The sequence below is a fragment of the Chaetodon trifascialis genome, chromosome 6 (assembly GCF_039877785.1).
Source record: "Chaetodon trifascialis isolate fChaTrf1 chromosome 6, fChaTrf1.hap1, whole genome shotgun sequence".
Lineage (NCBI taxonomy): Eukaryota > Metazoa > Chordata > Actinopteri > Chaetodontiformes > Chaetodontidae > Chaetodon > Chaetodon trifascialis.
Window position 1 is genome coordinate 3,734,199 of NC_092061.1, and position 23,683 is coordinate 3,757,881.

The 23,683-nt window shown below is 43.0% G+C and overlaps 2 protein-coding genes and 3 non-coding genes across 6 annotated transcripts in view; 3 read left to right on the forward strand and 2 right to left on the reverse strand.

The window, feature by feature from the left end:
• The window catches only part of LOC139332218 (junction-mediating and -regulatory protein-like), a 152,670-nt gene extending 136,075 nt beyond the window's left edge, over positions 1 to 16,595 (reverse strand). The window contains exons 1-10 of one of the 2 annotated variants that reach the window (XR_011602282.1): positions 14,922 to 16,373; positions 11,619 to 11,792; positions 6,355 to 6,505; positions 5,520 to 5,689; positions 5,246 to 5,411; positions 4,923 to 5,092; positions 4,266 to 4,349; positions 4,082 to 4,177; positions 3,216 to 3,762; positions 2,062 to 3,119 (exon numbers count right to left, since the gene is read on the reverse strand). Coding sequence is in view for 1 of the 2 variants with exons in the window: in XM_070963964.1 (XP_070820065.1) it covers positions 2,812 to 3,119; positions 3,216 to 3,762; positions 4,082 to 4,177; positions 4,266 to 4,349; positions 4,923 to 5,092; positions 5,246 to 5,411; positions 5,520 to 5,689; positions 6,355 to 6,505; positions 11,619 to 11,792; positions 14,922 to 15,755 (2,700 nt within the window). In the remaining variant the exon portion in view is untranslated. Of the gene's footprint in view, positions 1 to 96; positions 3,120 to 3,215; positions 3,763 to 4,081; positions 4,178 to 4,265; positions 4,350 to 4,922; positions 5,093 to 5,245; positions 5,412 to 5,519; positions 5,690 to 6,354; positions 6,506 to 11,618; positions 11,793 to 14,921 lie in introns of those variants that run through there. The other variant, XM_070963964.1, reaches the window with a different exon arrangement.
• trnaq-cug (transfer RNA glutamine (anticodon CUG)) lies at positions 9,557 to 9,628 on the forward strand. Its single transcript has one exon. It is a non-coding gene; the product is annotated as a tRNA-Gln (tRNA).
• A 1,375-nt stretch (positions 16,596 to 17,970) lies between the features above and the next one.
• On the forward strand, positions 17,971 to 18,042 carry trnaq-uug (transfer RNA glutamine (anticodon UUG)). The gene has a single exon. It is a non-coding gene; the product is annotated as a tRNA-Gln (tRNA).
• A 581-nt stretch (positions 18,043 to 18,623) lies between these two features.
• Positions 18,624 to 18,695, forward strand: trnaq-cug (transfer RNA glutamine (anticodon CUG)). Its single transcript has one exon. It is a non-coding gene; the product is annotated as a tRNA-Gln (tRNA).
• A 1,158-nt stretch (positions 18,696 to 19,853) lies between these two features.
• Positions 19,854 to 23,428, reverse strand: LOC139332126 (betaine--homocysteine S-methyltransferase 1-like). The gene is made up of 8 exons (XM_070963847.1): positions 23,411 to 23,428; positions 21,944 to 22,076; positions 21,605 to 21,717; positions 21,289 to 21,480; positions 20,786 to 20,933; positions 20,509 to 20,691; positions 20,131 to 20,359; positions 19,854 to 19,938 (listed from the first exon to the last, which is right to left on the reverse strand). The coding sequence occupies exons 1-8, from the start codon at positions 23,426 to 23,428 to the stop codon at positions 19,854 to 19,856; spliced, it is 1,101 nt and encodes a 366-aa protein (XP_070819948.1).
• Between the last annotated feature and the right edge of the window lie 255 nt (positions 23,429 to 23,683).

Below are 23,683 nucleotides of genomic sequence, written 5' to 3' on the forward strand. Positions count from 1 at the left end.
TTTGTTCTGCTTTGGGGTTTTTTTTTTTTTTTTTTTTTAACAAACACACATTCTTAACTAAATTATTCATCAGTGAAACAGACAGTCTCAGAATTTGCTTCACAAGGTTTTATTCAAATGCAGAGGCAAGGTTGTAAATAATAATAATAAAAAAGACTTGAATAAATGAAAATGTAGGACTAAAGGCAGAAAGGTATTGGAACAGTATGTCTATCCACTAATGTGTAAAAGCAAGTGCAACATTTAATAAGTCTGTTGTTTTAGGCAATCAGTCAGAACTCATTATCAGCCATTAACCTGTTTCATCCCTTTTTTTAATTCCTCGACACTGATATTGCACTTCTTAATTGACTGACTGTCGTGTTGAGACGGCGGGTCATACAGTCAGCCTGTGTGGATAACAGCTCTACATCGGAAATGTTCAGAAGCAAACACATCACGAAACGATTTGGCTGGAAATGCTTTGGAAAAAACGGGATACAAACGAAGCAATGAAGCGCAATGTAAAATCACAGGTAGCTGACAAACAAGCTGAGTTAAGGTTATTCATAGATCAGTGTAGAACACATGACAGTGCATTTCTAAGGTCAGTCAGGTGATGAATACTTGATTCATGGCAAATGTGTCACGTTCTGAGTGGAGTTTCCCAAAAGTTCAGAGCGCGTTGTTGTTTGGTGGAGAAACCTAAACCCGATCTTTTGGGAAACTGCTCCAGTCACTAGTGATGTCAAGTCAGGGAAGGTCTGGGTTAGGTTTAAGTTAAGAGTCATGTCAGGATTAGATCTCATCTCATGCTACATGATGAGGATATCATGGAAGAACATTGTGCTGACAGTGACAGAAGACATGTAAAAGGGCCTCAGGTTTGCTCTGCTGGAAAATCATAAGCTCTCTTTAGCACTGAGCTGTTATAATGTGACATAAACCTCCATGCTGGTTCTTTCTACATTAGAGTCTCCTTAATGATTAATCCGTGAATGGCTCTCATCACAAGAACAATAGGAAAAGCAAAAACCTTTGCATCAAAGCTGTTTAAGACAGTGGCTATTCCAGATTCAGAGCTTAGTCTGTGAATCCACATCTTTTCGCTTCATGTTAACATGTGTGTGAATCCTGTGCTGCTAAGCATGCCGCTGGTCCTCTCACACCGTTCTCCCATCACACTCCTGTAGGTCCCACTCCACATGTTGTTCAGTGCTTTCAAATTTATTCATTGACTACAGATATAATGTTTCACCAGTGATTAAAAAACAAAGAAAAAGCTGTTACTGTACAGATAAAGTGATTCAGATGCTGCACTGTGCATCATGTAAGTGCTGAACCGTACCACCAGTAGAGGCCGTGGACTCACTTTGCCACTAAAATCTTTCTGCACACGCTGGCTGTGAGTTTAGTGCATGAGTCCATGCGTGCATGAGTATGTTTTCACGTCCAACACTGTGAGTAACAGACCTCCTGCTGTGTGCTTCTGCCCACTGAGTGCGGAGAAAGGAATTAGAAAAGATGCAATGGAGGAGAGGAGAGAAAGTGAATAAGATAGCAGGAGAAACCGCATCAATCACGAGCTTCTGCTCCACCGCCCACAGCGACTCCCTACAGTGCTGAGAGAATCTAACCTCCCACAAACCATCCATCATTCAAACAAGCGTAACCAGTTTCACAGCTCTGCCGTGACTATCCCACATACGAAGTTCGGGAATCACCAACCAAGTCTGCCCACACTTCACAAAGAGTCCTGACCTCCACCTCGCTTAAGAAACTCTGCAGCTCTGCCCATGACCCTTCCCTTCATCTAATCATCTACTACTCCAGGTGACCAGCTTTTGCTGTTGTTGAGATGTGGCATCAAATGCTAAACCTTTCGTGACTCTCCAGATCTCCCACCAGCCTGGCCATATGCTGCAGTCGAACAGATGAGTCAATGCATATTCCCAAAGAGGGGGTGAGAGTTGGGGGTGGTGAAGGCCGGAAGAGGACAGGAGCGGGGGAGGGGTGCGGATCTGTTGTGACGGACTAAAAGGTTTACAGTCTTTGTACAGTGTCAGATTAGACAATCAGGACCCCACATGTGACAGGGCAAAAGCAGCTGTGCAGCATAGTGTGGCTCAGTCATAGTAAACTGGTTGAGAAGAGAGAGTCAACAGAGGTGATGGTTTACAGTCTGGACTGCAAATCCAGTTCAGATCTCAGCAGTATCTTCTATTGGTTTTTCAGTCTCCCACATGATCCCAAACTATCAACCATACACATTACATTTTTATTACAGTTTCTCATTTCTAATGCTTTGGAGCGAGTGGGAGAAAAATCACACACTTCACAGCACTAATAGCTTTCAGTGCAGTTTTTTTTGTGTGTAAAATGTGTTGTGTGCTGTCTCTGAATGTTAATGTAGCCACAAAGGGCCAGTGCAGAGCTTTTCAATGGTACAACTGAAAAAAATAAAAATAAAAAACAAACATGGCATCATTACAGTCTGATTACAGTACAGGAATCCACATTAGCATAAAGTCAAAATAAAAACACAAAAACATGTTCTCAGTGATGGTGAATGTCGTGTGAGAAACAAATGAACAGGTTGACCACAGACCTTTGGAGCATTTGTCGAGTCGGTGATATTCATTATGATTCAGGCCCTGGCATAGTCACTAGGTACATGTGTGACTGGGCTATGTGTGCATAAGCGAAATGAATGAGTGTGTGTGTCTATGTGTGTGTGTACAGTACAGCGCAGCGTTTTGCAGTACAGTACAGTGTCTGCAGTGCCAGAGGGTGCATCTGTGCATGTATTATATGTTGCGTCTGCGCTGAACCCTAGCTGTCCCAGTCAGGCCCGGCCAACCCTTCATCATCTGAGTCAGACTCAGGTGAGGCCTCTTTGATGCGGCGCAGCGCCTCATGGATGCTCCTCGTCAGGGGGTCGGTGGAGGCCAGGAGCTCCTTCTGGTCCTTTCTCTCCTTCCTGGGGACGCGTCTCAGTTTGACCCCCTTGCGAATCTGAACCAGGATGCTGTTGGGATCATCGTCACCCTTAGCCGGGGGCAGGGGCCGCTGGTCGACCTTCCTCAGGTGGAAGCTGCCTCTCTTCAGGGAGGCTAACACCTCGTCCATGGGCGAGCTCACTACACACAGGAAGAGAGCAGGAAGATGCACTGTGATTGGCTACTGTAACTGGCTAATCTATTAGAGCCTGCTATTGTATGAAATGGTTTCAGTACCTCTTCTGCTGTGAGAGTCAAACTCTGGAGTCTTCCTCAGTTTTTTCCTGGCGCTCACCAGTTGGCTGCTGTCAAAGAAGCGAGGGATAAATGGACCGAGTGGGGAGAGGGAGAGCTCTTCTGCTGCACTCTTCCCCTCGACCTTCTGCCCATGCCGACCGGGACTCCCAGAGGGAGACAACTCCTCCTTTATTGGCAAAGGAGGTGGAGGGGGAGGTGGAGGAGGAGGGGAAACGGGGGATGCCAGTAGTGAGGACAGGGAGCAGGGGGAGCAGGAGGAGTCTGCAGGACTGGGGACAGGTAACGGAGGAAGGGATGCTGTGAGGGATGTGATGGGCTGAGTGGTGAGCGTGGAGCTGGGGCTGGGGTCTGTCTGCACACTGGTGGTGAGACACAGAGGCTGGCCCTGCGTCTGGACGCAGAAAGAGTCCACATGCTGCTCCCTCTCACTCACGCTGCTCATTTCCGTGCTCCTTCCGCGGTCTCTTCTTCTGGTGTGAGACACACGTAGTCGAGTGGACTTCAGAATCACCTGCCCTGGGTACCGCTAGAGAAGAAGACACAGAGGACAGAAATCAGTGACAAAGAAACTTGAATTACTGCCTCACTTTTGTGTGCGATGATCTATACACTTGGCACAGTTTCAAGGCGGAAACCAAAGATTAGTGTCACCAATTTAGTATCTGGCCAAATGTGAAATATGGTCACAATCTCCACTTCTGTTCCCGAGTCACGGTCAGAAAAGTGTGTGACTTCCCTAATGTCATTCCTGAGATATCGCACTCACGATGTGCGCACAGACAACCCCAAAATGTGGCTGTCGCCAGCGTGGAGGTGAGATATTTACACTAAAGGAGGGCACATACCTGCTTGAAAGTACGTAGTCTGTCCAGAGTTCTCTGTCTCTCCTGACTGACTCTGCTGTTCTTCCTCTCCTCATCTTCCTCTTCTTCATTTTTCAGCTGAAAAAGTTAGAGGTTGACAGGAGGAGAGACTTACTGACAATGCTTTCCAGATGTACAGTCACATCATTCTAAAAAAAGCGTCTACCTGTAGGACCTGGTGGGCTATAGAGTCCTTGAGGATGGTTTGACGTTTCTGCTGTTTCTGAGCGTGGTTGGACACACAGATCTCCTGGAGGAAAGCGAGAGAAATAGAATATAACACAACGAGGTACACAGAATCATGAAGGCAATAAGACAGCAACAAAAGCCTGTAAGTCAGTGTCATATATGATATTTGAACCATATATTGGAACCATTTATTACCATGTGCCTTTATAACCTGTTGTAGGCGAGTCTTTTAATAGTTAGACATCTATTTTTATGAGTAACATTTTTACTTCTTTTGTAAACTCATGGCAAAATCCAATATGGCTGCGTATAATTACAGTGGATAAAAAAACAATGTTGTTCTTTATACACAATAAAAACTATCATGTGATTTGGGAGAATATGATCAATAACACAAGTGTGAGAAGCCGTCCATGTGAACAAATTAAAATTTCAATGCACAGTTTTAACTACTTCCTGATGAAATATGTTTCTGGTATAGCAGAAGTGATAAACGGCAAACAGTTGGAAATGAAACCCAGTGCAAAACACACACTCCACTGTATGCAATTAATAATATGCACTAACAATATCTGGGATCCAGGATACACGTCAGGAGTGAAAACAAGTGTGACTGTGAGTACGGTGTACACACCCTCTTGTTCCTCAGATAGGAGCGCTTGGCAGTGATGCGGCCCCTTCTTGCCTCTAGCTGTCGAGCGCTGACCTGAAGTCTGTGCAGCTCTTCCCTCTCAGCGGTGTCGTCCTCTGTGATATCATCCGCGCTTTCAAAAGTGTCGTAGTACACCACCTCATCCTGACGCTCTGAAAACACACGTACATATACTGACTTGTGTGTTATGTAGTTGCAGACCTGTTGTGTATTTTTTTTTTACTTGTACTTAAGTACTACCTGAGTAAATGTACTTAATTACATTCCAGCGCTACTTAAAAAATCAATAATGCATCTTAAGATACCTGTCATCTGTCTGCGAACGCTGTCCAGTTGAGCGGTGAGGAGCAGCTCTTCACACTGAAGTATCTCAGCCTGGATGTCATACAGCTGGAGCTGGAGCTCATAGTACTGTGTCTCCATGTGGTCTAAGAGGGCCATGGCATCCTCACTGCTACACAGACTCTGCATCTGAGGGGACGAGACCAAAAAAGAAAGTCACAAAACATCTGTTGGCGCACTGCTGCATGTGCATGTCTATGCGAATGTGCTCGGCGTGTTGTTGTGTTAATACCACACCTCCTCTCGAAGTGTGTGTTTCCTCTGGTCCAGAGAGATCTCCCTGGCTCTTTGGAGCTGCAGAGTTTCCTTTGCGACAGAGTAACGAAGCCTCTCCATGCGCTCCACCGCCGCTGTCCACGAAGATTTACCGAACCTACGCTGGTCCACCTTCATGCGCTCATACACCCCTACACAAACACACAGACACGCACACAAACAAATGTTGGCGGTGAAACTTCCACACAGTTACAAGTGACGTGCACTCACGTGAAAATGAGTCACAAGCACGATCAAATAAGTTTCTCCTCTCCTCTTGGCATGTCACCCACTCACTCTCTTAAAGTAAACTCTCTCACTTCAGGCTCTCAGGAGTAAAGCTTTATTACAATAACGTAGAAGGCGACATCTGCTGGCCACATTTGGACATTACAGCTTCTCTCATTCCAGTTTCCATTTCAAGCTCCCACTTTATTTGATTTATTTGAATTTTGATCTAATAAGTGTCAGATAATAAATGGACCAGTCAGTGGTGGAGAAGAAGTGGGATAAGTGGAGACATAGTGTGGAGCGACTGGATGGACACACTCTGCTGGCAGAGCTGTCTGATCAATAGGCTGTCCTTGTTTCCTCTTGTCCCTGTCAAAGCATGTCTGTCTGCAACGCCTCATTAATACCAAGCCACATTAGCCCTGGCGTTCAAAACCACACACAGGTCAATAGCAGGACAATGCCTCCACTGTGTGTGTGTGTGTGTGTGTGTGTGTGTGTGTGTGTGAGGGGGGTTTTATTGAAAGTCATTCCTCTGCTGCTTTATTGGCTTGACATTGGCAGTGACACTGATGGCATGCTGTACCTTTCTGTGCTCTGGCAGTGATCTCAAAGTACTTTACAGTAAACTCCTGGATGTTGAGGACTGCTTCCTGAGCTTTCTTCTGCCAGTCGAAGTCTTCCTTCTTCAGAGCGTCAATCCGCCTGGGGCCCATGTAGTCATTCTCCATGGAAATCTGTTGAGAGAGGATGAACACATTTTTGTTAGCAAGACCAAAAATGACGGGCTTTAATGAGGGAGTAAGAAAAAGATAAATCTTGTGGGAAATCAAGTCCAAAGAAAGAGTTAGGAGATGAACGCATTTCAAATAGTATGCTATTGTTCTGGAGATCATGGGATAAAGCATGGCTGTTACTGTGTTCACAGTACAGTCTCTCTAATACCGGGGAGTTAGTGTCACGTTCATAAATGTCTGTATGCAGAAGATAACACTGCTTCATCCTTATTTGAGATTCAGAGGTTGCTTTGAACCCCAAATGTCAAACATTACTTCCACTTAGTGGCAAGAGTGAATGCCACATGATGCACAGAAAGACGGTCTGACTGAAACAGCTGCATGCTATGAGGAACAGGGCAGGTTAGAAACAGGCTCTCTGTCTCAGTGGCTTCCTAACAGACAGCAAGCCTGGAGAGGGAGCTACTATCCCATACATGGAAGCACTGACAATATGCAGTATTTAGCATGTATGCTCACACCTGTGCAAACACATCTGTTTATACAAATCCATTTTCTGCTCTGTTTTAACTTGCACAGCATCCCAAATTTGATGTATTCTGGCTTACAGATCGAACATAAGAATTAAAAGAGAAAATCAGCGCAGTGAAGATACTGAACAAATATCTGAAAAACTAAATACCAGATGAGGAAAACAAAAGTGCACATGCAGCACAAAGAAGAAAAGCGGCAGCAAAGCTTGGAGAGCTACATCTCTGCCTGACCCCGAGTAACCTCACTGCACCTCAGCTCACACTGCACGACTCAGCAGTGCACCAGTATCATTTACCACTGCGATTTCCTGCTGCCGGACTGCCAGTGCTCATTCCTTTGATTTTATTCTTGCACTCCTATACAGTGTCATTTTAGAGCTGCTGGCTTCACATCCGATGATTTGCATTACTGTAAATCTTTGTGGGGAGATTTTTCACATGCAAACCTACCATCTAAAAGTTTACTTAAAAAAAACATATCTCAACTATTTAGATGTACTGCATGGCCTGGATTTGCCTTCATCAGTGCACAAGATTCTTTGTTACCAACATCTCATCTTGTTGTGTGACTGGAGCCACTGACAGAGGGGAATCCTCCTCCTCCTCTTCTTCATTTGTATTCAATGAGCATCTTAATTTGTGAAAACCACCACATTTTTTACACAGCGACTGTTTTCCAGCTCACACACTACGGTTATCTTTTTCCCTGTAACCTTTCCTCTTTGCGTACAACATGTCATACTTTTCCATCCATCCATTATCTATACCGCCTATCCCTTTCGGGGTTGCGGGGGGCTGGAGCCTATCCCAGCTACAATGGGCGAGAGGCAGGGTACACCCTGAACCGGTCGGCAGCCGATTGCAGGGCCACATGCAAGGACAAACAAACATTCACACTCACACCTACGGACAATTTAGAGTCATCAATTAACCTAATGAGCATGTTTTTGGTCTGTGGGAGGAAGCCGGAGTACCCGGAGAGAACCCACGCATGCACGGGAAGAACATGCAAACTTCACACAGGAAGGCCTGACCCAGGAATCGAACCTGTGACCTTCTTGCTGTGAGGCACGCGCACGGGCTGCGCCGCCGTGCAGCCCGTCATACTTTTCCACTTACTGGATTTGTTTAAAAGACATTTTGATACAACAGTGACAAAAATGCATCACACAGCAAAAATGCAGTGTTTCCTGTTTTCTTCTCACATTGAAAAATATGAAAAAAATGAATGAAAACAACAGATTTTGCTACATCTTAGGTTACAGTGAAACAAGTATCAATGCAGTTAAGACATAATGAGATTGATGTGACACTTAAAATACGCAAACAATGGGAATTCTCACGGTGGACTCACCTTATTGTGTGATAATTTGGTCAAATCATATGAACTGATGCTTCTCATCATACTGTACACTGTCACTCTTCACACACTCTCACTTGGGCTACAGCTGATTTCTTTTCAGACAACCCAGAAGTCGTCCAGTCATATCTTTTTGTTTAGTTGTTGACAAAATGAGAAATTACTGACATATCTCAGGGAGAAGTTGCTTTGAAAGTTACAATCAAGGTTGCAAATATATCCTCCTGAGACCCAGCCTGTTCATTCGTGTCCTCTGTAGTGGACATCCGGTCTCGCTCTATATCTTTTGACTCATTTGAGCTACCCAACTAAGTCCTGGTGTGCTCGGTAGAGGACATCCTGGCCTTTCCAATGATATCTCATGTGTTTGGGTGGGATGAGGGGAACTTTGTTTTCATGCTCAGACAAAGTGGAGACTGCAGCAAAACGCAAATGCCAGGAAAAGAGAAAAGATAAGTCAAATGTTGTTAAGATGTTGTTTTTTGGTAATCATATATTTTCTTGTGTATGAACATGTCAGGAATCATAAAATTGGAGTCAGAGTTCAGTTAAACTTTTTGTTAGGTAAAATAATAGCAATGTTATGAATGTTTAATAATGTCAATTTTCTTAAGTAGTTGAAAAAAAGAGACAGGAAAAATGTTCAGTTTCATTTAAAAAAACAGATTGACATTTTTATTTGCTTGTCAGCCTGTTATGATTTTGCTGTGTTATGGTAAAATCTAAACTAAAATATTTTTACAAAATTCTAAATTGTGAGTTGTTGTTTTAGCTCCAAAGAGGCAGGAAATCACAAAAAAATTAAACTGAAAGACACTTTTTTTCCTCGGTTCTCTGGAGGGTATCATTGTTCAACCTTGTTATTTTTGTCTGGACATTGAGGACAAACTGTCTAAATGTAAAAGGTTTCACTGAGCAGCAGCTAATATGTGCAGGCTTTACAGCTGATTCAGTGTCTACAATTGTTCTGTTCAATCGATTTCTAACGTGTGACTGAGTTATGGGCAGGTGAAGGGCAGAGAAAAAGACAAACAGACCCACTGCTATGGAAATTCAGATGGTGAAACCATGCTGCTTCAGAGCACAGACACTGCAGGCTATATATAGAACCGGAAGTGTTAGTTCAAGCCGCCGTCTCCACACCCCACACATGGAGGTGGTTCCATGGTGTAATGGTTAGCACTCTGGACTCTGAATCCAGCGATCCGAGTTCAAATCTCGGTGGGACCTGCAACTTTTCTAACTACTACATCCTTCTTTCTGGCACTGACATGTTTGTGAGCACTTCAGGTATTCCAGGTACTTCAGTAAAAACTAAAGCTAAAGACTGCAACAGACACAAGTCATTTGTGAAAAGCAAACACAGCTGACTGTCAACTTTGACATTTTGCTAATGAAGTGGGTCAAAGTTGGTGTAACTTCCTGATCTGTAAGAGAAAAGTGAGAGTTACATGTACAGTATGCATGTTGTCTAGTGTAGAATCTAAATACTACTAACTGTGCAGGACAGAAAGGAAGCCTGCAGTACTGTAAGGTACAAAGTAAAGGACATACTAGCATCCTTCAAATTAATGAAAAAAATCAGCACTACAAGCTCTGTATCTTATCACCATGTCCTATTTAATTATCTCAGCATAACAAGAGATTTTGTTCAATTACGTAAGCCGAAGACGAGAGAACATCATCATCTATTAGGGATCTGATTTGTTCCTAATTAAACTGCTTCTGTCTGTTTGATTATAGCACCCATTTGAATGCAACACAAACGCGTTCATGTAGTCTGCAGTTCAGATGTTAATGTTTGATAAAAACAAGAAATTTAATCGAGCACAGTTTCTGTTTCAATTAAAAAAACAAGTGCTGGAAATAAACTTTTGTCAAAACCTTCACATGTGGGATCACACTGGAAACTGTTTGTCTGATAAAGGACAGACAACGCCTTGCTGGCGTTCCTGTCTTAAGCAGGCACAGAGGATCCTCACCTCCCCTGAGGAGCTGGAACATTTACTCAGCCACACCTAAAACAGAAAGTTCCCTAACCTTCCCTCCATCTTTCCTTCCCTGCTGCATGCTTACTGAAGCCGGTGTGTCAGCATCAGCCTGAACCCGCAGTAAACCTATAGGGCCACACACAACATGACTTATTCATGTCTCTGTGAGACTGCAGGAAATCGGAGATCCATGGGGCTCCATTCCACCCACAGACACTCAATCCCCAACAGCCACATCCCACAAATGTTCCAGATAATAAGGACAAGGACAAAATTGACAGGATGGTGTTTCTTCCCAGGGCTGGGAAGAGCTGTGTGCTTACATTGTGTGTCTGTTTGCTTCGTTATTGATGTATGTTGTGTAGTAATGTCTTTTTTTTACTGACGTCCTGTGTGTGAGTCAGTGAGCTAAATATAAATGTGTCATCAGCACCGCAATAATTGAACAAAGTCTTTCCACCATTTATCCATTCAACAGCCTTCATCTTCTTTTTGCAATTAGATGCATCTCACCGCCGTGCCACTGCTTTACTAACCATAAGGCATCTCATCAGAATATGCAAGAGAATTCATTTTGCATAACGCATCACAGCCAAATATGCACATACACACTGATGCACACAGAAGAGCCTATTTTAAGAGACATGAGAATTTCCTGTGACCATCCATTGTGTTTTATGACTGTGCCATGTTGGTGCTTGTAGACAAACACAGAAATGCATCACTGAACCTGGAGCCCTTTGCATAGTAGTCAGCTTCCCACGTGTGCTAGTTAAGCATAGCCTCTGAGTCAGAAAAAATGGTTCACATGATCTATAATAATAAGCTCAAACTACCAGAAACAACACAGAAAACACAAACTTTTTAGTCATGTTGTGGTCTTTTCTCCTGTCTGGATGTCATCATTACTATACACCACTTTTTCACAATTAAAATCAGCTGGACATTTGTGTGTGTGTGTGTGTGTGTGTGTGTGTGTGTGTGTACACTGTGTACTTGTCAGTAGAAAACTGTGACTCAGAAAGTTGAGGATGCTTGGTAGAATGCCAAAGAGGTTTTCGCAAATTACTGGTCAATGGATTTGGGCCAAAACTCCGTAAAAACCTAGCTTTCATGAGACAAATCCCCCCAAAATATGGAGGACAATTGCTGGCGAGCTGCCTCTGAATGCTTGTACATACACGCATATACACTTGACTGCAAGCTTTAGTAGACGCGCCCACTGTTACCTTGATCTGTTGTCTGCGTAGCATTGCTAGTTCCCTCATGTCTCTGAAGGGCTGCAGCAGGTACTGGTACAGCTGCGTGGAGGCCTCCAGCAGGCCTCCATAGGCCTGATCTTCCTCGTCATATAGCTCCAACAGCTCCACCATACTGTCCATGGTCTTGTGCTTCTCCAGCAGCTGCATCACATGCATACACAGGAAGCTCATTTTATCATTGTCAACATACAAACAACATTCAATATCTGATTATCAGAACAGATAAATATGTATAGCAAATCACAGATCAGCTGCAGAGAGCACACATGCTTTAAGTGGCTGTACTGTAATCTGCAGATGTAATGTAACATGTATTTCCAGTTGTCTGCTGTTCATATGATAGTGTGATAACAGTGTCAGAAAGTCAGTTATCCCATACAAAGAACATACTTGAGAAGAACTTAAATACGTCTTTTAGTGTCGTTCAGCAGTGAAAGGGAATTTGCAGCGCACTGTGAGATGAAGAGGATGCTTTGTGTAACTGTAAATAATAGGAGTATATCTGAGTACAGTCTCAGTGCACAGGCCGTGGCTGAGTGAGCAGAGTCCTCTCTGCTGCTGCTGCTGGGAATAAGATCAATACACACACATTTTTGCTGGACTGAACAATCCTGTAGGCTACCAGCAAGCACTGAAATAGCCATTAACTCTGCCCTCAAATGGAGTGGGAGGATCAATAGGCCAGTGTGTGTGTGTGTGTGTGTGTGTGTGTGTGTGTGTGTGTGTGTGTGTGTGTGTGTGTGTGTGTGTGTGTGTGTATGTGAATAAGATCCTATGACACAACAAACTGTGACCGTGTTCAAATGAACTAGAGCATTTGCAATGATAAAGAGCTAAATAAGATCAGCAGCTCTTCCTGCATATTCAGGATGAATGCACATACTGCAGGTGCACACCAGAAAACCCACAGAGTGACAGACACTTATTAAAACAGATGTTACAGATGAGCTCGGGCTGGTTGGCATCCATGCAGCGAGACTGATGGCTTTGCTGTTTGAGGCGTTTTTGCTCAGGAAGGGCAGTGAGGCAGAGCTTCCTGTCTCTGGTTTTCTGTCTTTTTTATTCTGGGTGTGTGTTCATATTTCTGAAAATGTGAAAATGGGAGTGGGTGTGGGACTGACTGGGTGGAATGACATGTGGGTCACTCGTCTATGCTACTTGCAGCCTTTTTTTCACTGCCAAGAGCAGAGCAGAGGGGAAACGCCTTGGCCAGAAAATCCACACAAACACATCAGTATGAATGGATTTAATCTCTTCACTCTTGAACATTGAATGCAGATATAAAACAGCATTTTCTTGGTTCATACTGCTGTATTTGGAAGATATTTATTGCATAAATATAGGTAAGACTCAAACTTGATGTACCAGCTAGCATAATGGTGGGGAGCAACGCTGTGATGCTAATAATGGCAAACTCTTCCATTAATGTGCTCCCTCTCACCTGGTCTCCCATAGGACTTCTCGCTCTGTCTGACTCCATAACTCAAGGCTACATAAAACGTATGTTATTGATTAGTAGGACAATGTCAGTATCAATGTAATGTCTGATTAAATGAAGAGCAGTTAATCAATCGCTAGCTTCTGCTGGTGCGTAAGAGGAGCAGGCCTGCAGCGTTCACCGTGTCTGGGTTATGTCTCCACTGTGTCCAGTCAAAGACACAAAGCAGAACAACTGAAATATTGGTTCCACAAGTGTTTCACAGAAATGTTTATTAGTATTATAGCTTCAACACATCTGGCAGGACCCTGTGAGCAGGCCTCTCCCTCCACCCTCCAGCAGCCCTGTGGGTGGGGTTGGGTCACTGAGACAAGTCAGACGGTAAATAGAATTAGGAAGTAGGAGCTTATAAGCACTGTTGCGACCATCTCTAATTTTGCTATTGTGCATATCCAACACATTCATTTGTGTTCACGTCGTGGGTTTGTGATCTTAAACGTAAATGGCTAAATCTGTAGCATTGCTGCCCTTTGTCTGCTCTTGTTATGTCACATTGTCCAGCTTGGTTGAGCATGGCGTGCCTCAGGATGGCTCGGCACGTGGTTGAATTTGGTTTAGAAAGTGAGGAACTGGAATATTGGTGTTGAGGGAGTTGTTACCATGTTGTCTGCACTTGGTCAAGTAGCTTTGGTAGCTCTTTCTTTGTTTTTTTTGTGCTTTGCCGTAGCTTGATTTCCTCTCTGTATGTTACATCTTGGGACAACTTGGCTGGCTACTGAGCCTTTGTTTAGAGGGACCTTTGGACATGCTTCTTTGGTTTGGCAGTGACAATTCCAGTTTTGTGTGCATTTGGCTGGAATTTTGTTTGGTTTTTGTTTGGCCTGTGTTCCTGCAAAAAATGAGAAGTTTGTGAAATTGTGATATTCTGAACAATTAAACCTTGGCTCTACAAAACACCTTTACCGTTTTTTATATTTTCTGTGAGGGTCTCCTACAACCTTGGAAGGGGAAGGTGAGGTGGGAAGTATTCAGTTGGTTGCAATAGTGGTTATGGTAAGTCTCCAGGAAATTTAAGTGAGGAATGTAAGCATGAGATTCCCCAAAAGTGACCTAGGTCCTGGAACTTTGTGCATGTGTGCATGCACTTCCTGTGTAAGCAGCAGAAAGCAGCCATGCTGAGGATATCATATTCCTCAGAGGACTTATTTTCGGTCACAAGCTAATTTTACAAATGATTGTATTCTAAAGCCACTAAGATTTGTTGAACTGTTCTCAAGACCCTTCTGTGGTTGGAATGAAAGACTAATGGAAGAACCTTGCCTGTCTGCTGTGCAGCTGCTGAAGAACATGTTTGCGTGTTTCTGTCTCATGCTTGTGAGATTGCAAGTTGCTTTGTTTCATACTGCAGCTTCTGGTGGCCTCTTTGTCTCACAGACCTCAATTCCTTTCATGTTTTAGGTATCTAATATATGTATTAGAAAGAAATAATAAGAAATTCTTATCATCTCAGTCTAAGACGAATCCCAAATAAAGAAAAATGCTTTTAAAATGATGCTCAGTATCATGGCTCATTCATTTTTCTGCTGACCTTTTCTGTAGACTGCATTGTTTTGCACTTACACTGTATGTAATTAATTAAATATGTCTAATAAATGTCTACCTCAGTTCGAGTGCATCACACTTCCTCTCTACCATTTTGGTATGGCACAGCCTCAAGCAATGCAAGTGGTCAGTGCAGCAGAAAGACTGTGACTTGGCATCATTGGTGAATGTGAGTTACAGAGAAAACCTATGCGCAGACTTAGCTGGTATAATTGGTGATTTAGTCTCACCTCTTGCAGATGTTTTGTTGCACGGTTGAGCGCCTCCTCGTACCCGGACTGCCTCAGCTCGCTCAGGCTCTCATAGTACTCATCTGGATCGTCGTTTTCCGTGAACAGAACCTGCGAAAGGATCTTCCATCCGCACGTATCGAGCGCATGGCCCAGGTACACCTGTAAGCTGTAGCAAAGCTCATCCATTTCGGTCTCGGACACTTCCGCCGGGCCGAACAGCACAGTCCACATCCCGGCTGGCTCCTCCGGAAACACCGGGAGGCAGGGCTCCAGGTCCGAGTTCACCGAGCACAGCTGCTGGTGGATTGCCCGGAGGTCCTGGAAGGAGAAGAGTCCGGCCCAGCTGCAGTCCTCCCTGCTCAGACTATCCAGTTCCTCCAGGTCCAAGCTGTCCAGTGATGGAGACAGCTGGTCCTCCTTTGGTGACTTTAACACCTCGATATCAGGACTAACGGGAGAAGCTGCAGATTTGATCACAGTCTGGATTTTGACAGGACTTGGTTTTGTCGCGACCACAGACTTGGCTTTAGGGCTGCAGCCTTTATCCACAGCCTCCCTGGCTCGTTTGCTAGGGCTCCGAGATACTTTATCCCTGACGGGACTTTCGGGCCATTTTGTTTTGTCCCCATCCAGCCTAGTCGCCTCCACCGGAGGGTCCCTGCCAAAGCTTCTCCTCTGCACCGTCCTGTTATGACACGTAATGGCAAATTTACCCTCCACTTCATTCCAGGCGACGATAAAAACAAATTTATGCTTTTCCTTCTCCTCAAACGCATTCGGGCGGACGGCAACCCACCCCGACTCCAAATTATCCTCCATTGTGAAGGACATTTCTGCAAAGTGATGAATCCAAATATAATGACGCTGCTCGCGCCAGCAAACCCGACGTTGGCACTGGTCAAGAGTCGGATGCAGCAGTAAACAGTGTTAATATCTGCTGTTGAAGCAGCGTTTACCAAACACTGTTTTCTCTCCGAGGGTATTTTGCCTGCAGGGCTATGCTCCTGTCGAGCGGATGAATGTGGAGCAGCGCGGTGTCATTTCCCATCTCTGGCCCACCTGCTTTCTACTCGGTTGTCTGCCTGCAACTGCTAGCTTGGACATTAGCTTTCCGACCATACAAGACTCGACTCAGACACATAACGTGAGGCAGTGTGTTTACCAGGTCCAGCGGTCGATCCCCCTGTCAGCTGCGTTCCGTTATTCTCGATCTCTCGGCTCCGGACCTCCCTTCTCATCATAAAGTACCAACAGGATCCACAAACCACCGTGCATCGTTCAAAAACTGCGGACCGAGGCCATGAATGACCTGCGGTTTTGTCCAACCGTACAGACCTCAGAAAGGTTAGCATCATCTCCAGACTCATAACATTGCCATGTTTTCTTCATCGTTAGACCAACAGGACCACATACGCAAAAATACTGTTATCTTAAGGTGCTTTAAGAAATATCGGAATTTCCAGAGCAGGGGCTATTAAGACCACGAAAGCATTAGTGTGAAATCTTTTCATTTTTATCGGCCTTCATCATTTTGTGGCTATTGTCATTATTCCTTTACAACCCCGCACTATTGCTGTCTAAGAAAGACTTAATTAAGATGCAGTCGTCCGAAATACTGCGAAGAGCAGATTGAGGTTGTTCTGGTAAATCCGAGGAACATTTTAAGGCAGCATCAGAATCTCAGTTGGAGCAGGGCACGTAAGGACGTGCTGACGTCGTACAGTAAACTGAGCAGTGCGGGATGCTTTGCAGAGCAGCTGCAGCATCAAGAATACGTATGTAAAAAACAAAAACAAAAAAGCTTTCAAAAAAAACAAAACAAAACAAAAAACCAATCACACTAATTAATACATAAATAAATAAGCGAATAAATACAATATTTAAACAATGTATTTGCACGATAGTTGCTGTACTGCAGCAAAAGTAGTTGAATGACTTCTTAATGTAGGAATCAAGTGACATTACTGTGATGTGATGGTGTTAGTTATGTGCTTTCAGCTCATACAAAACTTATTCTGCCCTGAATTCATGGAATGCAAAAGCGGTCATTTTAAAGATTCATGCAATATTGACTGATGATGTAACTAACTCCAAAACAATTTCCAAAAAACAAACAAAACAATAAAGTCATCCTGAAATAAATATTGACAAAAGGCTTTACAAATGTGCCATTCAAACTGTAACATATCCACAGAATGATGCCTCGAGCCATCTTGGTGAGTTGCTGTGGGAGAGCGCTGTTGAGTTTTCTTTGTTTACACATATTAGCTAGACTGCTTCAGAGGACAGGAATGGAAAATAGTGTTCCCCTTTAATGGTCACAGCCTTGAGACAGATGAAAGTAGTCCCTCATCAGGGTGCATCACTTCCAATGATGCTAAAGGAAACACTTGATAGGTTCCAACAGAGGATGCCTGCTGCTTTTATGAGCCCCATTGCAACATAACCTGTGGCCCAGTGTGTTTGCATTCTCAGACAGACCGTTGGTGTACCTTGCAAAGTCAAACAAACTCATGCAACATTTCTTTATTTTAAAATGCTGACATGTGATCGGGTCATCTGACTGAGATGATTAAAGAGCAGAGACAGAGGATTCAGGACAGAGACAGGCTGCAGCAAATGTAAGGAGTCAAGAAACCACACATAAACAGCACACCCATACCCAAAGCCTGAAGCAGGTTTTACTAAATTCCTTGAACTGGAGCCTACAAGCAGTCAAAAAGTGTCTGCTGAGACTGTTTGATCTTCATCTGCGACTGATAATAGTTTTAAAAATTCCGACCTATCTGCTGCTCCCTTTGCTAATATTTGGTAGCAGTAGCTGCTGTGGTGGGCATCGTCTATGTGTCCCCAGATGTGGAAATGTTAGCACCCCAGTCCTTTTCCTGATGCAGTTCATATGTAGTTCCCCTATGTTGAAAAAGAACCACATAACACGTAAAAATTTACATCGTCTGTATTGAATAAGCCAAAGAGTATCCTGGACATTTATAGTAAAGGTAGTGTTTAATGAGTCATTCATGATATCCTTAGTATTTGCATCACTGGTTCCATGGTGTAATGGTTAGCACTCTGGACTTTGAATCCAGCGATCCGAGTTCAAATCTCGGTGGAACCTCGTGATTTTAACATGTGAAACTTAGAAACTCCCACTTTACAACTTTACAAGAAGTCCAACCACAGCGAGATCAAACGGAGCGAGAAAGCTGTATGAAGACTGAATAAATTAAGGTACACAACAATTTAAGCAAGGAAAAGGTGGATCTTGTATGTGTGTTTGAGTAGATGAACAAATACGTAACTTCGTAAGTAAGTAAATAAATAAGGCTGGGGACATATGATAAGTCAAAGTCAGAAATATTTGTCTACAGCGTTTTATTTGATGTATACATGTATTTTTTAAATTTATCTAATGTACGCACTGTTCCTTTTAAAACACATCAACTCAACATCAACAACAACTCTAAATTAGAGCTCATGAAGCATGTTGACATATTTTTTCCCTCATCCTCCATTCTCATTCTGATGGGTATTTCTATTCATGGTAAATCACATTAAATTCCCAGTTATTAAGAATAATAAAAAAAAGTCTCACTGGTATATAATGTCTCTCTAGTGTTGGTCATTATTACCTGTTGTCGTATGTCAAAGTACTTCTCAGATGGTCCGGTCATCTGTTGGCCTCCGGGTGGCGCCGGCGGTTCCATGGTGTAATGGTTAGCACTCTGGACTCTGAATCCAGCGATCCGAGTTCAAATCTCGGTGGGACCTGACACTTTTAAAACGACTGCATCACTGAAGTGAATGAACATTGCAAGAACTGTCTCTACATGCCATCTTACTCATAATCACCTGCTAGCACACTTGCATATACTTATGTATTGTACAGCTGTTGATGCTCGACGGCTACATATCTGATCCATAGCGTATTTATATTTATAATTCTGTCTATACTATATATATCTGATCTATTGTTTATGCGTTGTCTACATCATACCTTCAGCTGTTTATTCTAGCTTCTATAACATATTATTGTACTTGCACTATATGTTTTGCCTAATATAACTGCTGCTGCACATGTTCAACCTGAGTGTATTCATATCAGACTGTTCATACTTTTAATACTGTGCATATCACCTATATCCTAACATATTCTTAAATGTCCCTACTGTCTATATACAGTTGTATAATGTGTAAATTTTTTACATTATTATCGCTTTTATTTTTATTACCTTGCCAGGGCCATAATCCTCCTCCTCACTTAACATGACTGTTCTGATTCAAGTTTTTTATTACCTTACTACAACCTTTGTCCTCATCTGACTTTTAGCGAGATTGAGGTAAATAAGTAACACACAGTGGTGAAGAGGCATTCAGATCCTTTACATAGGAAAAACGATCAATAACACAATGTGAGAATATTCCACTGAAAATAAAAGTCCTACATTCTGAACCTTACATAAGTAAAAGTAAGTAAATATTAGCAGCGAAATCAATATGTAATTACTAAGTGCACTGTATTTTGGAACCAGTCTAGATCAGGACAGCAACCTACTGGTCAGACCTGACACACATTAAGTGGGTTTGTAAAGAGTACTCAGACTATTAGTGTGAAGGAGGAAGTTGTTGAGCAGCAATTAAGCCATGTTATACAAGACTTTCACAGAAATAAAGCACTACTTGTTAACAAATCAACATTGTTAGAAATGTTTTGACTAAATATGTCATGAGATTTAGCAGCACATTTCAGCAATTTAACAACAAAGATGATGATCTGAGGATGTTTCACAACAATTACATGCATGTGATGGGAAAAAACATAAACTTTGTTTTTCTGTAAAATCTGTTATTGATTTTAGTGATGGTGCACAGTTTAGAGAAAGACAGGTGATTGGTGTTTTTGAATGCAGATATTGAAGGGCATCCCTCTTATTCATCAGCTGGTGTGGCCATGGAAGGGCATTTGGGACGTCCAGAAGCAGGCAGAAGGTTTTCCCAGTACTCTCGGTGAGCCCTAAGGTGATTTTTGGTGGATAAGTTGGACAAGACAGAGTGCTAGTTTAGCTGGTTGGAAATCAACACTTCTGTAGAGCAGTACATATTACATATATTACACTTTCTTAATGCCACTTTACATTACAGTGTACAGCTTTCTGTCAAAATTCCTGATTTTAGAAAAGAAACAAATGTTTCTGCTCGCTCTCACCTGGCTCTGACCCAGGGTTTAGTGTGCATCTCCAGAGCAGCTCCCCAGAGTCCGTGCTTCTCTGAAGCTGGTGGGAGGAATCCTCTCTCTGCAGCCAGCTCCTCTGCTATAGCTCTGATATGGTAGGCCTCAAATCCACAGCAGCCACCGATGTAGCGAATTCCAGCATTGTAAGCCTCTCTGGCGTATTTATGGACGTCCCAGCGGGTCATTGATCTGGTCTCCAGTGCTGAGAGGAGAGTAACGTGGAAATCTGGGCATTTACTTCATTTTAGCAATAACATTAAATGAAAGAAATTAAGTTGTCAAACCAAAAACAACAATTTTCCAATCTATATCTTTTTTTTTTCTTCATCCTACAGAAAACAAAATGCTGACCGAAGGGGAACTCAGGCAGGCTGACGTATCCAGTGTGGTTGCACTCAGGTGTGTGAAAGCCCAGCGGCTGGACCATGAGATGGGCTTTGAGACCGGCTTTCTCTAATCCCTCCTTCATTAACCCCACTGTACGAACACACGTCAGAGGGTCCAAGTGGCAGTTTATCCCAACAATGTCAGCTCCTGCACATGAACACATACACATAAAGCATACTCAGGCTGTGCAGCTGAAACACAATATGTGCCTTGTGAACCACATCACAGAAGGTCAGCGTACCGGCTTTGACCAGCCTGACAGCACACTCTCCAGGTGGGACTCCTTGCATGTCTCCATGAGGGGAGATGCACAGTGTCGCAGCCACTGGTTTCCCGCTGGTCTTCAGCACCTCCACGGCCCACACTGCCTCTTCCACATTCTCAAAGAACTGCAGGAAAAATATGTATAATATGTTAAGAAGTCTGCAATGTGGTTTTAGTTCAGGTTTTGTCTCCTCCAACCCTTGAGAAAAATATCTGCTTCTTCAGCTGCTACATGCTCAATATTCTTCACAAGCCAGTTGCTAACTTTTTGTGAATGTCATTTGGTGCAGGGTAGGTGACGCAGAGCGGGTTTATCAGAGTTTATCAGAATCAAAACTGTGATACAGGAACGGCAAAAAGGGAAAGTCATGATTACATTATAATTAATTGTTATTACAGATTCATTTGATTCAATGTTGAGATCAAAAATACTTATTAATGCAGGTTTAAGTACATGGCAATTAATTGCACAATTAGTACCTCAGCTATAAAGAAATCAATGTCCTTCTTGAGGAAGTCCTTCATCTGTTTATCAAAGATGGCCTTGACTGCTCTCTCATCGTGACTCATCACATAGCAGGGTGTCTGAGACACACCCCCAGCAACCAATGCATCACCCTCATTGGCTACCTCCCTGGCCAAGTCGCAGGCGTCTTCATTGATCTGGGCGCCCTGGATAAGATGAAAGAAGATTGGACTAATATCAGTCTGATATGAGGACATTTTTTAGAATGTAATGCAAACAGAACAACAGTGTTATTAAATGTCCTAATGATTAATAAGGTTTTGTACTGACGCTGATGGCAGTGACATTGCCACTGATCTCCAGCTTATCTTCACTGCAGTAGAAGGTGAAAGTCTGAATCACACTGGATCCTGATCTCAGGAACTCCCTGTGCAGCTGCCGCACTGACAGAGAGACAGAGAGCGAGACAAGAGAGGAGAGGCACGAATTAAAAAGAACTTCATACAAGTCAGCTGTGATCTTTATAAAGTAGGGAACTGTCCAGGGGCAAGGCTGGATGTCACGCTGACATGCTGTCTGCATGTCAGTGGGTTCTGGTGCTTTATTCATTGTGAATGCATTGGCGAATTGGCACCACTAATTAGTTTTGCATCATGGGTGGGTTAATACCTGCTTCAGGGTGTTCAACAGCTGCTTCAGGTGTCCAATGTCCAGCCTTCACATAACCTCGTCGCTCCAGCTGAATCACATAACCTCCATCTCCTACAACCACCTCTCCAGCATTTAGTCGCTCCAAGATGCCCTGAGTGAACACACACACACACACACACGCACGCACGCACGCACGCACGCACGCACGCACGCACGCACGCACGCACGCACGCACACACACACACACACACACACACACACACACACAGTTACTGTACTCACCAAAAGCATGCATGCACAAACTGGTATGTTATGCAGATGTCCACTCAGGTTCTAAAGACTAAAGTGAGGGACAGGTAACTCGGGTATGAAGTGTTTCAAACAGATGCTGATAAACTTGTTTGCTCATGGAAAATAGATAAGGTTTGCCAGGTCTCCTGGAAATGATTTGAGTCTCTTAGAGAGTTGTGAATAATTGGTTGAGACACTCTGCATAGTTATGTGTTCAGATTTTCCTGAGGTAGTAAACCAACATGTACAACAGTTGTCAACATTGTTGTTTCTTCCTCACTGCTTGCCAGTTTAGGAAATGATATTCTGAATAGTCAGAGGTGGAAGAAGTGCTCAGATTTTTTTACTTGAGTAAAAATAGCAATACCCCAGTGGAGAAATACCTGTGAGAAATACCCTGTTACAAGTAAGCATCCAACATTCAAAATCTTACTTAAAAATGAGCGTAAGTAAAAGTACTCTTTATGCGAAATGGCCCTTTTCATAATATGGCATTACATAATGATATATATTATCATGTGTAATTAGTGATTCATTATCATGTCAGCATCATTAATGTTGCAGCTGGTATACTACTGGGTAGTTTAATCTATAGCGATAATTACATAACACATTGATGATGAATTATATTTTAGATTTTTTTTTATCTCATTCTGTACAGTAATGGGTAACTAAAGTTGTCAATTAAAGGTTGTGCAGTAAAAAGTAAAATAATGTCCTGCAAAATGGAGTGGAGTGAAAGTGTAAAGTAGCCTTAATTTGGAAATATGCAAGTAAAGTACTCAATTGCGATACTTGAGTAAATATATCTATTCATTTCCCACCACTGTGAATAGTTAATATGTAACAGTATTTTCCCTGCTAAACTCCCTTTCTAAATATTTACAGGCATGGACATGTTCCAGAGCACAGTGATGTGTTTGTTCCCATAATCATCCAAACGTCAGTTTCCAAATCCGAATATCAATGACAAAACTGTATGATAAACATCCTCAGTACACAGTGTACTTTCTAACATTTTCCATTAACATTTTGCATGAAATGCTCTTTGGAAGGCAGTGTTTTATGTTTTTAATATGCTCTGGAAATTTGGACAGTTCAGTAAATAACATCCACAAATTTCATGACAGACAAGACTCAACCTACCTGCTCAGGTCAGAATGACAGATAACTGTTCATGTTTCTTTGACTTACCCTCCTTTTGCTCTCCATTGCAGACAATGTTCCAGCTGCTCAATGGAGGGGGTTGTATACATACATGCTCCGAGTGCCACTCCCCCTTCTCATGTCAATGGACCCGTCCCCTTAACCCTTTCTGTTCCCTTTCCTGCTCACTTCAATCAAAATATCTGCAAATGCAACTACATACAAAACATAAATATCTTTGTAAAGGTAAAAAAGACACTGAGATCCATTTTAAAGATTAGTAAGGGGAATTAACACGTTGGACCAAAGGAAAAGTAAAGC

Excerpts from the sequence above, each read along its gene's own strand:
- LOC139332126 (XM_070963847.1), bottom strand. Across the intron at positions 21,481-21,604 it reads GCAATGTCACTGCCATCAGC|GGCGCCCAGATCAATGAAGA; the intron begins GTCAGTACAAAA and ends CATCTTATCCAG. Across the intron at positions 20,934-21,288 it reads TTGATTTCTTTATAGCTGAG|TTCTTTGAGAATGTGGAAGA; the intron begins GTACTAATTGTG and ends TTTTTCCTGCAG.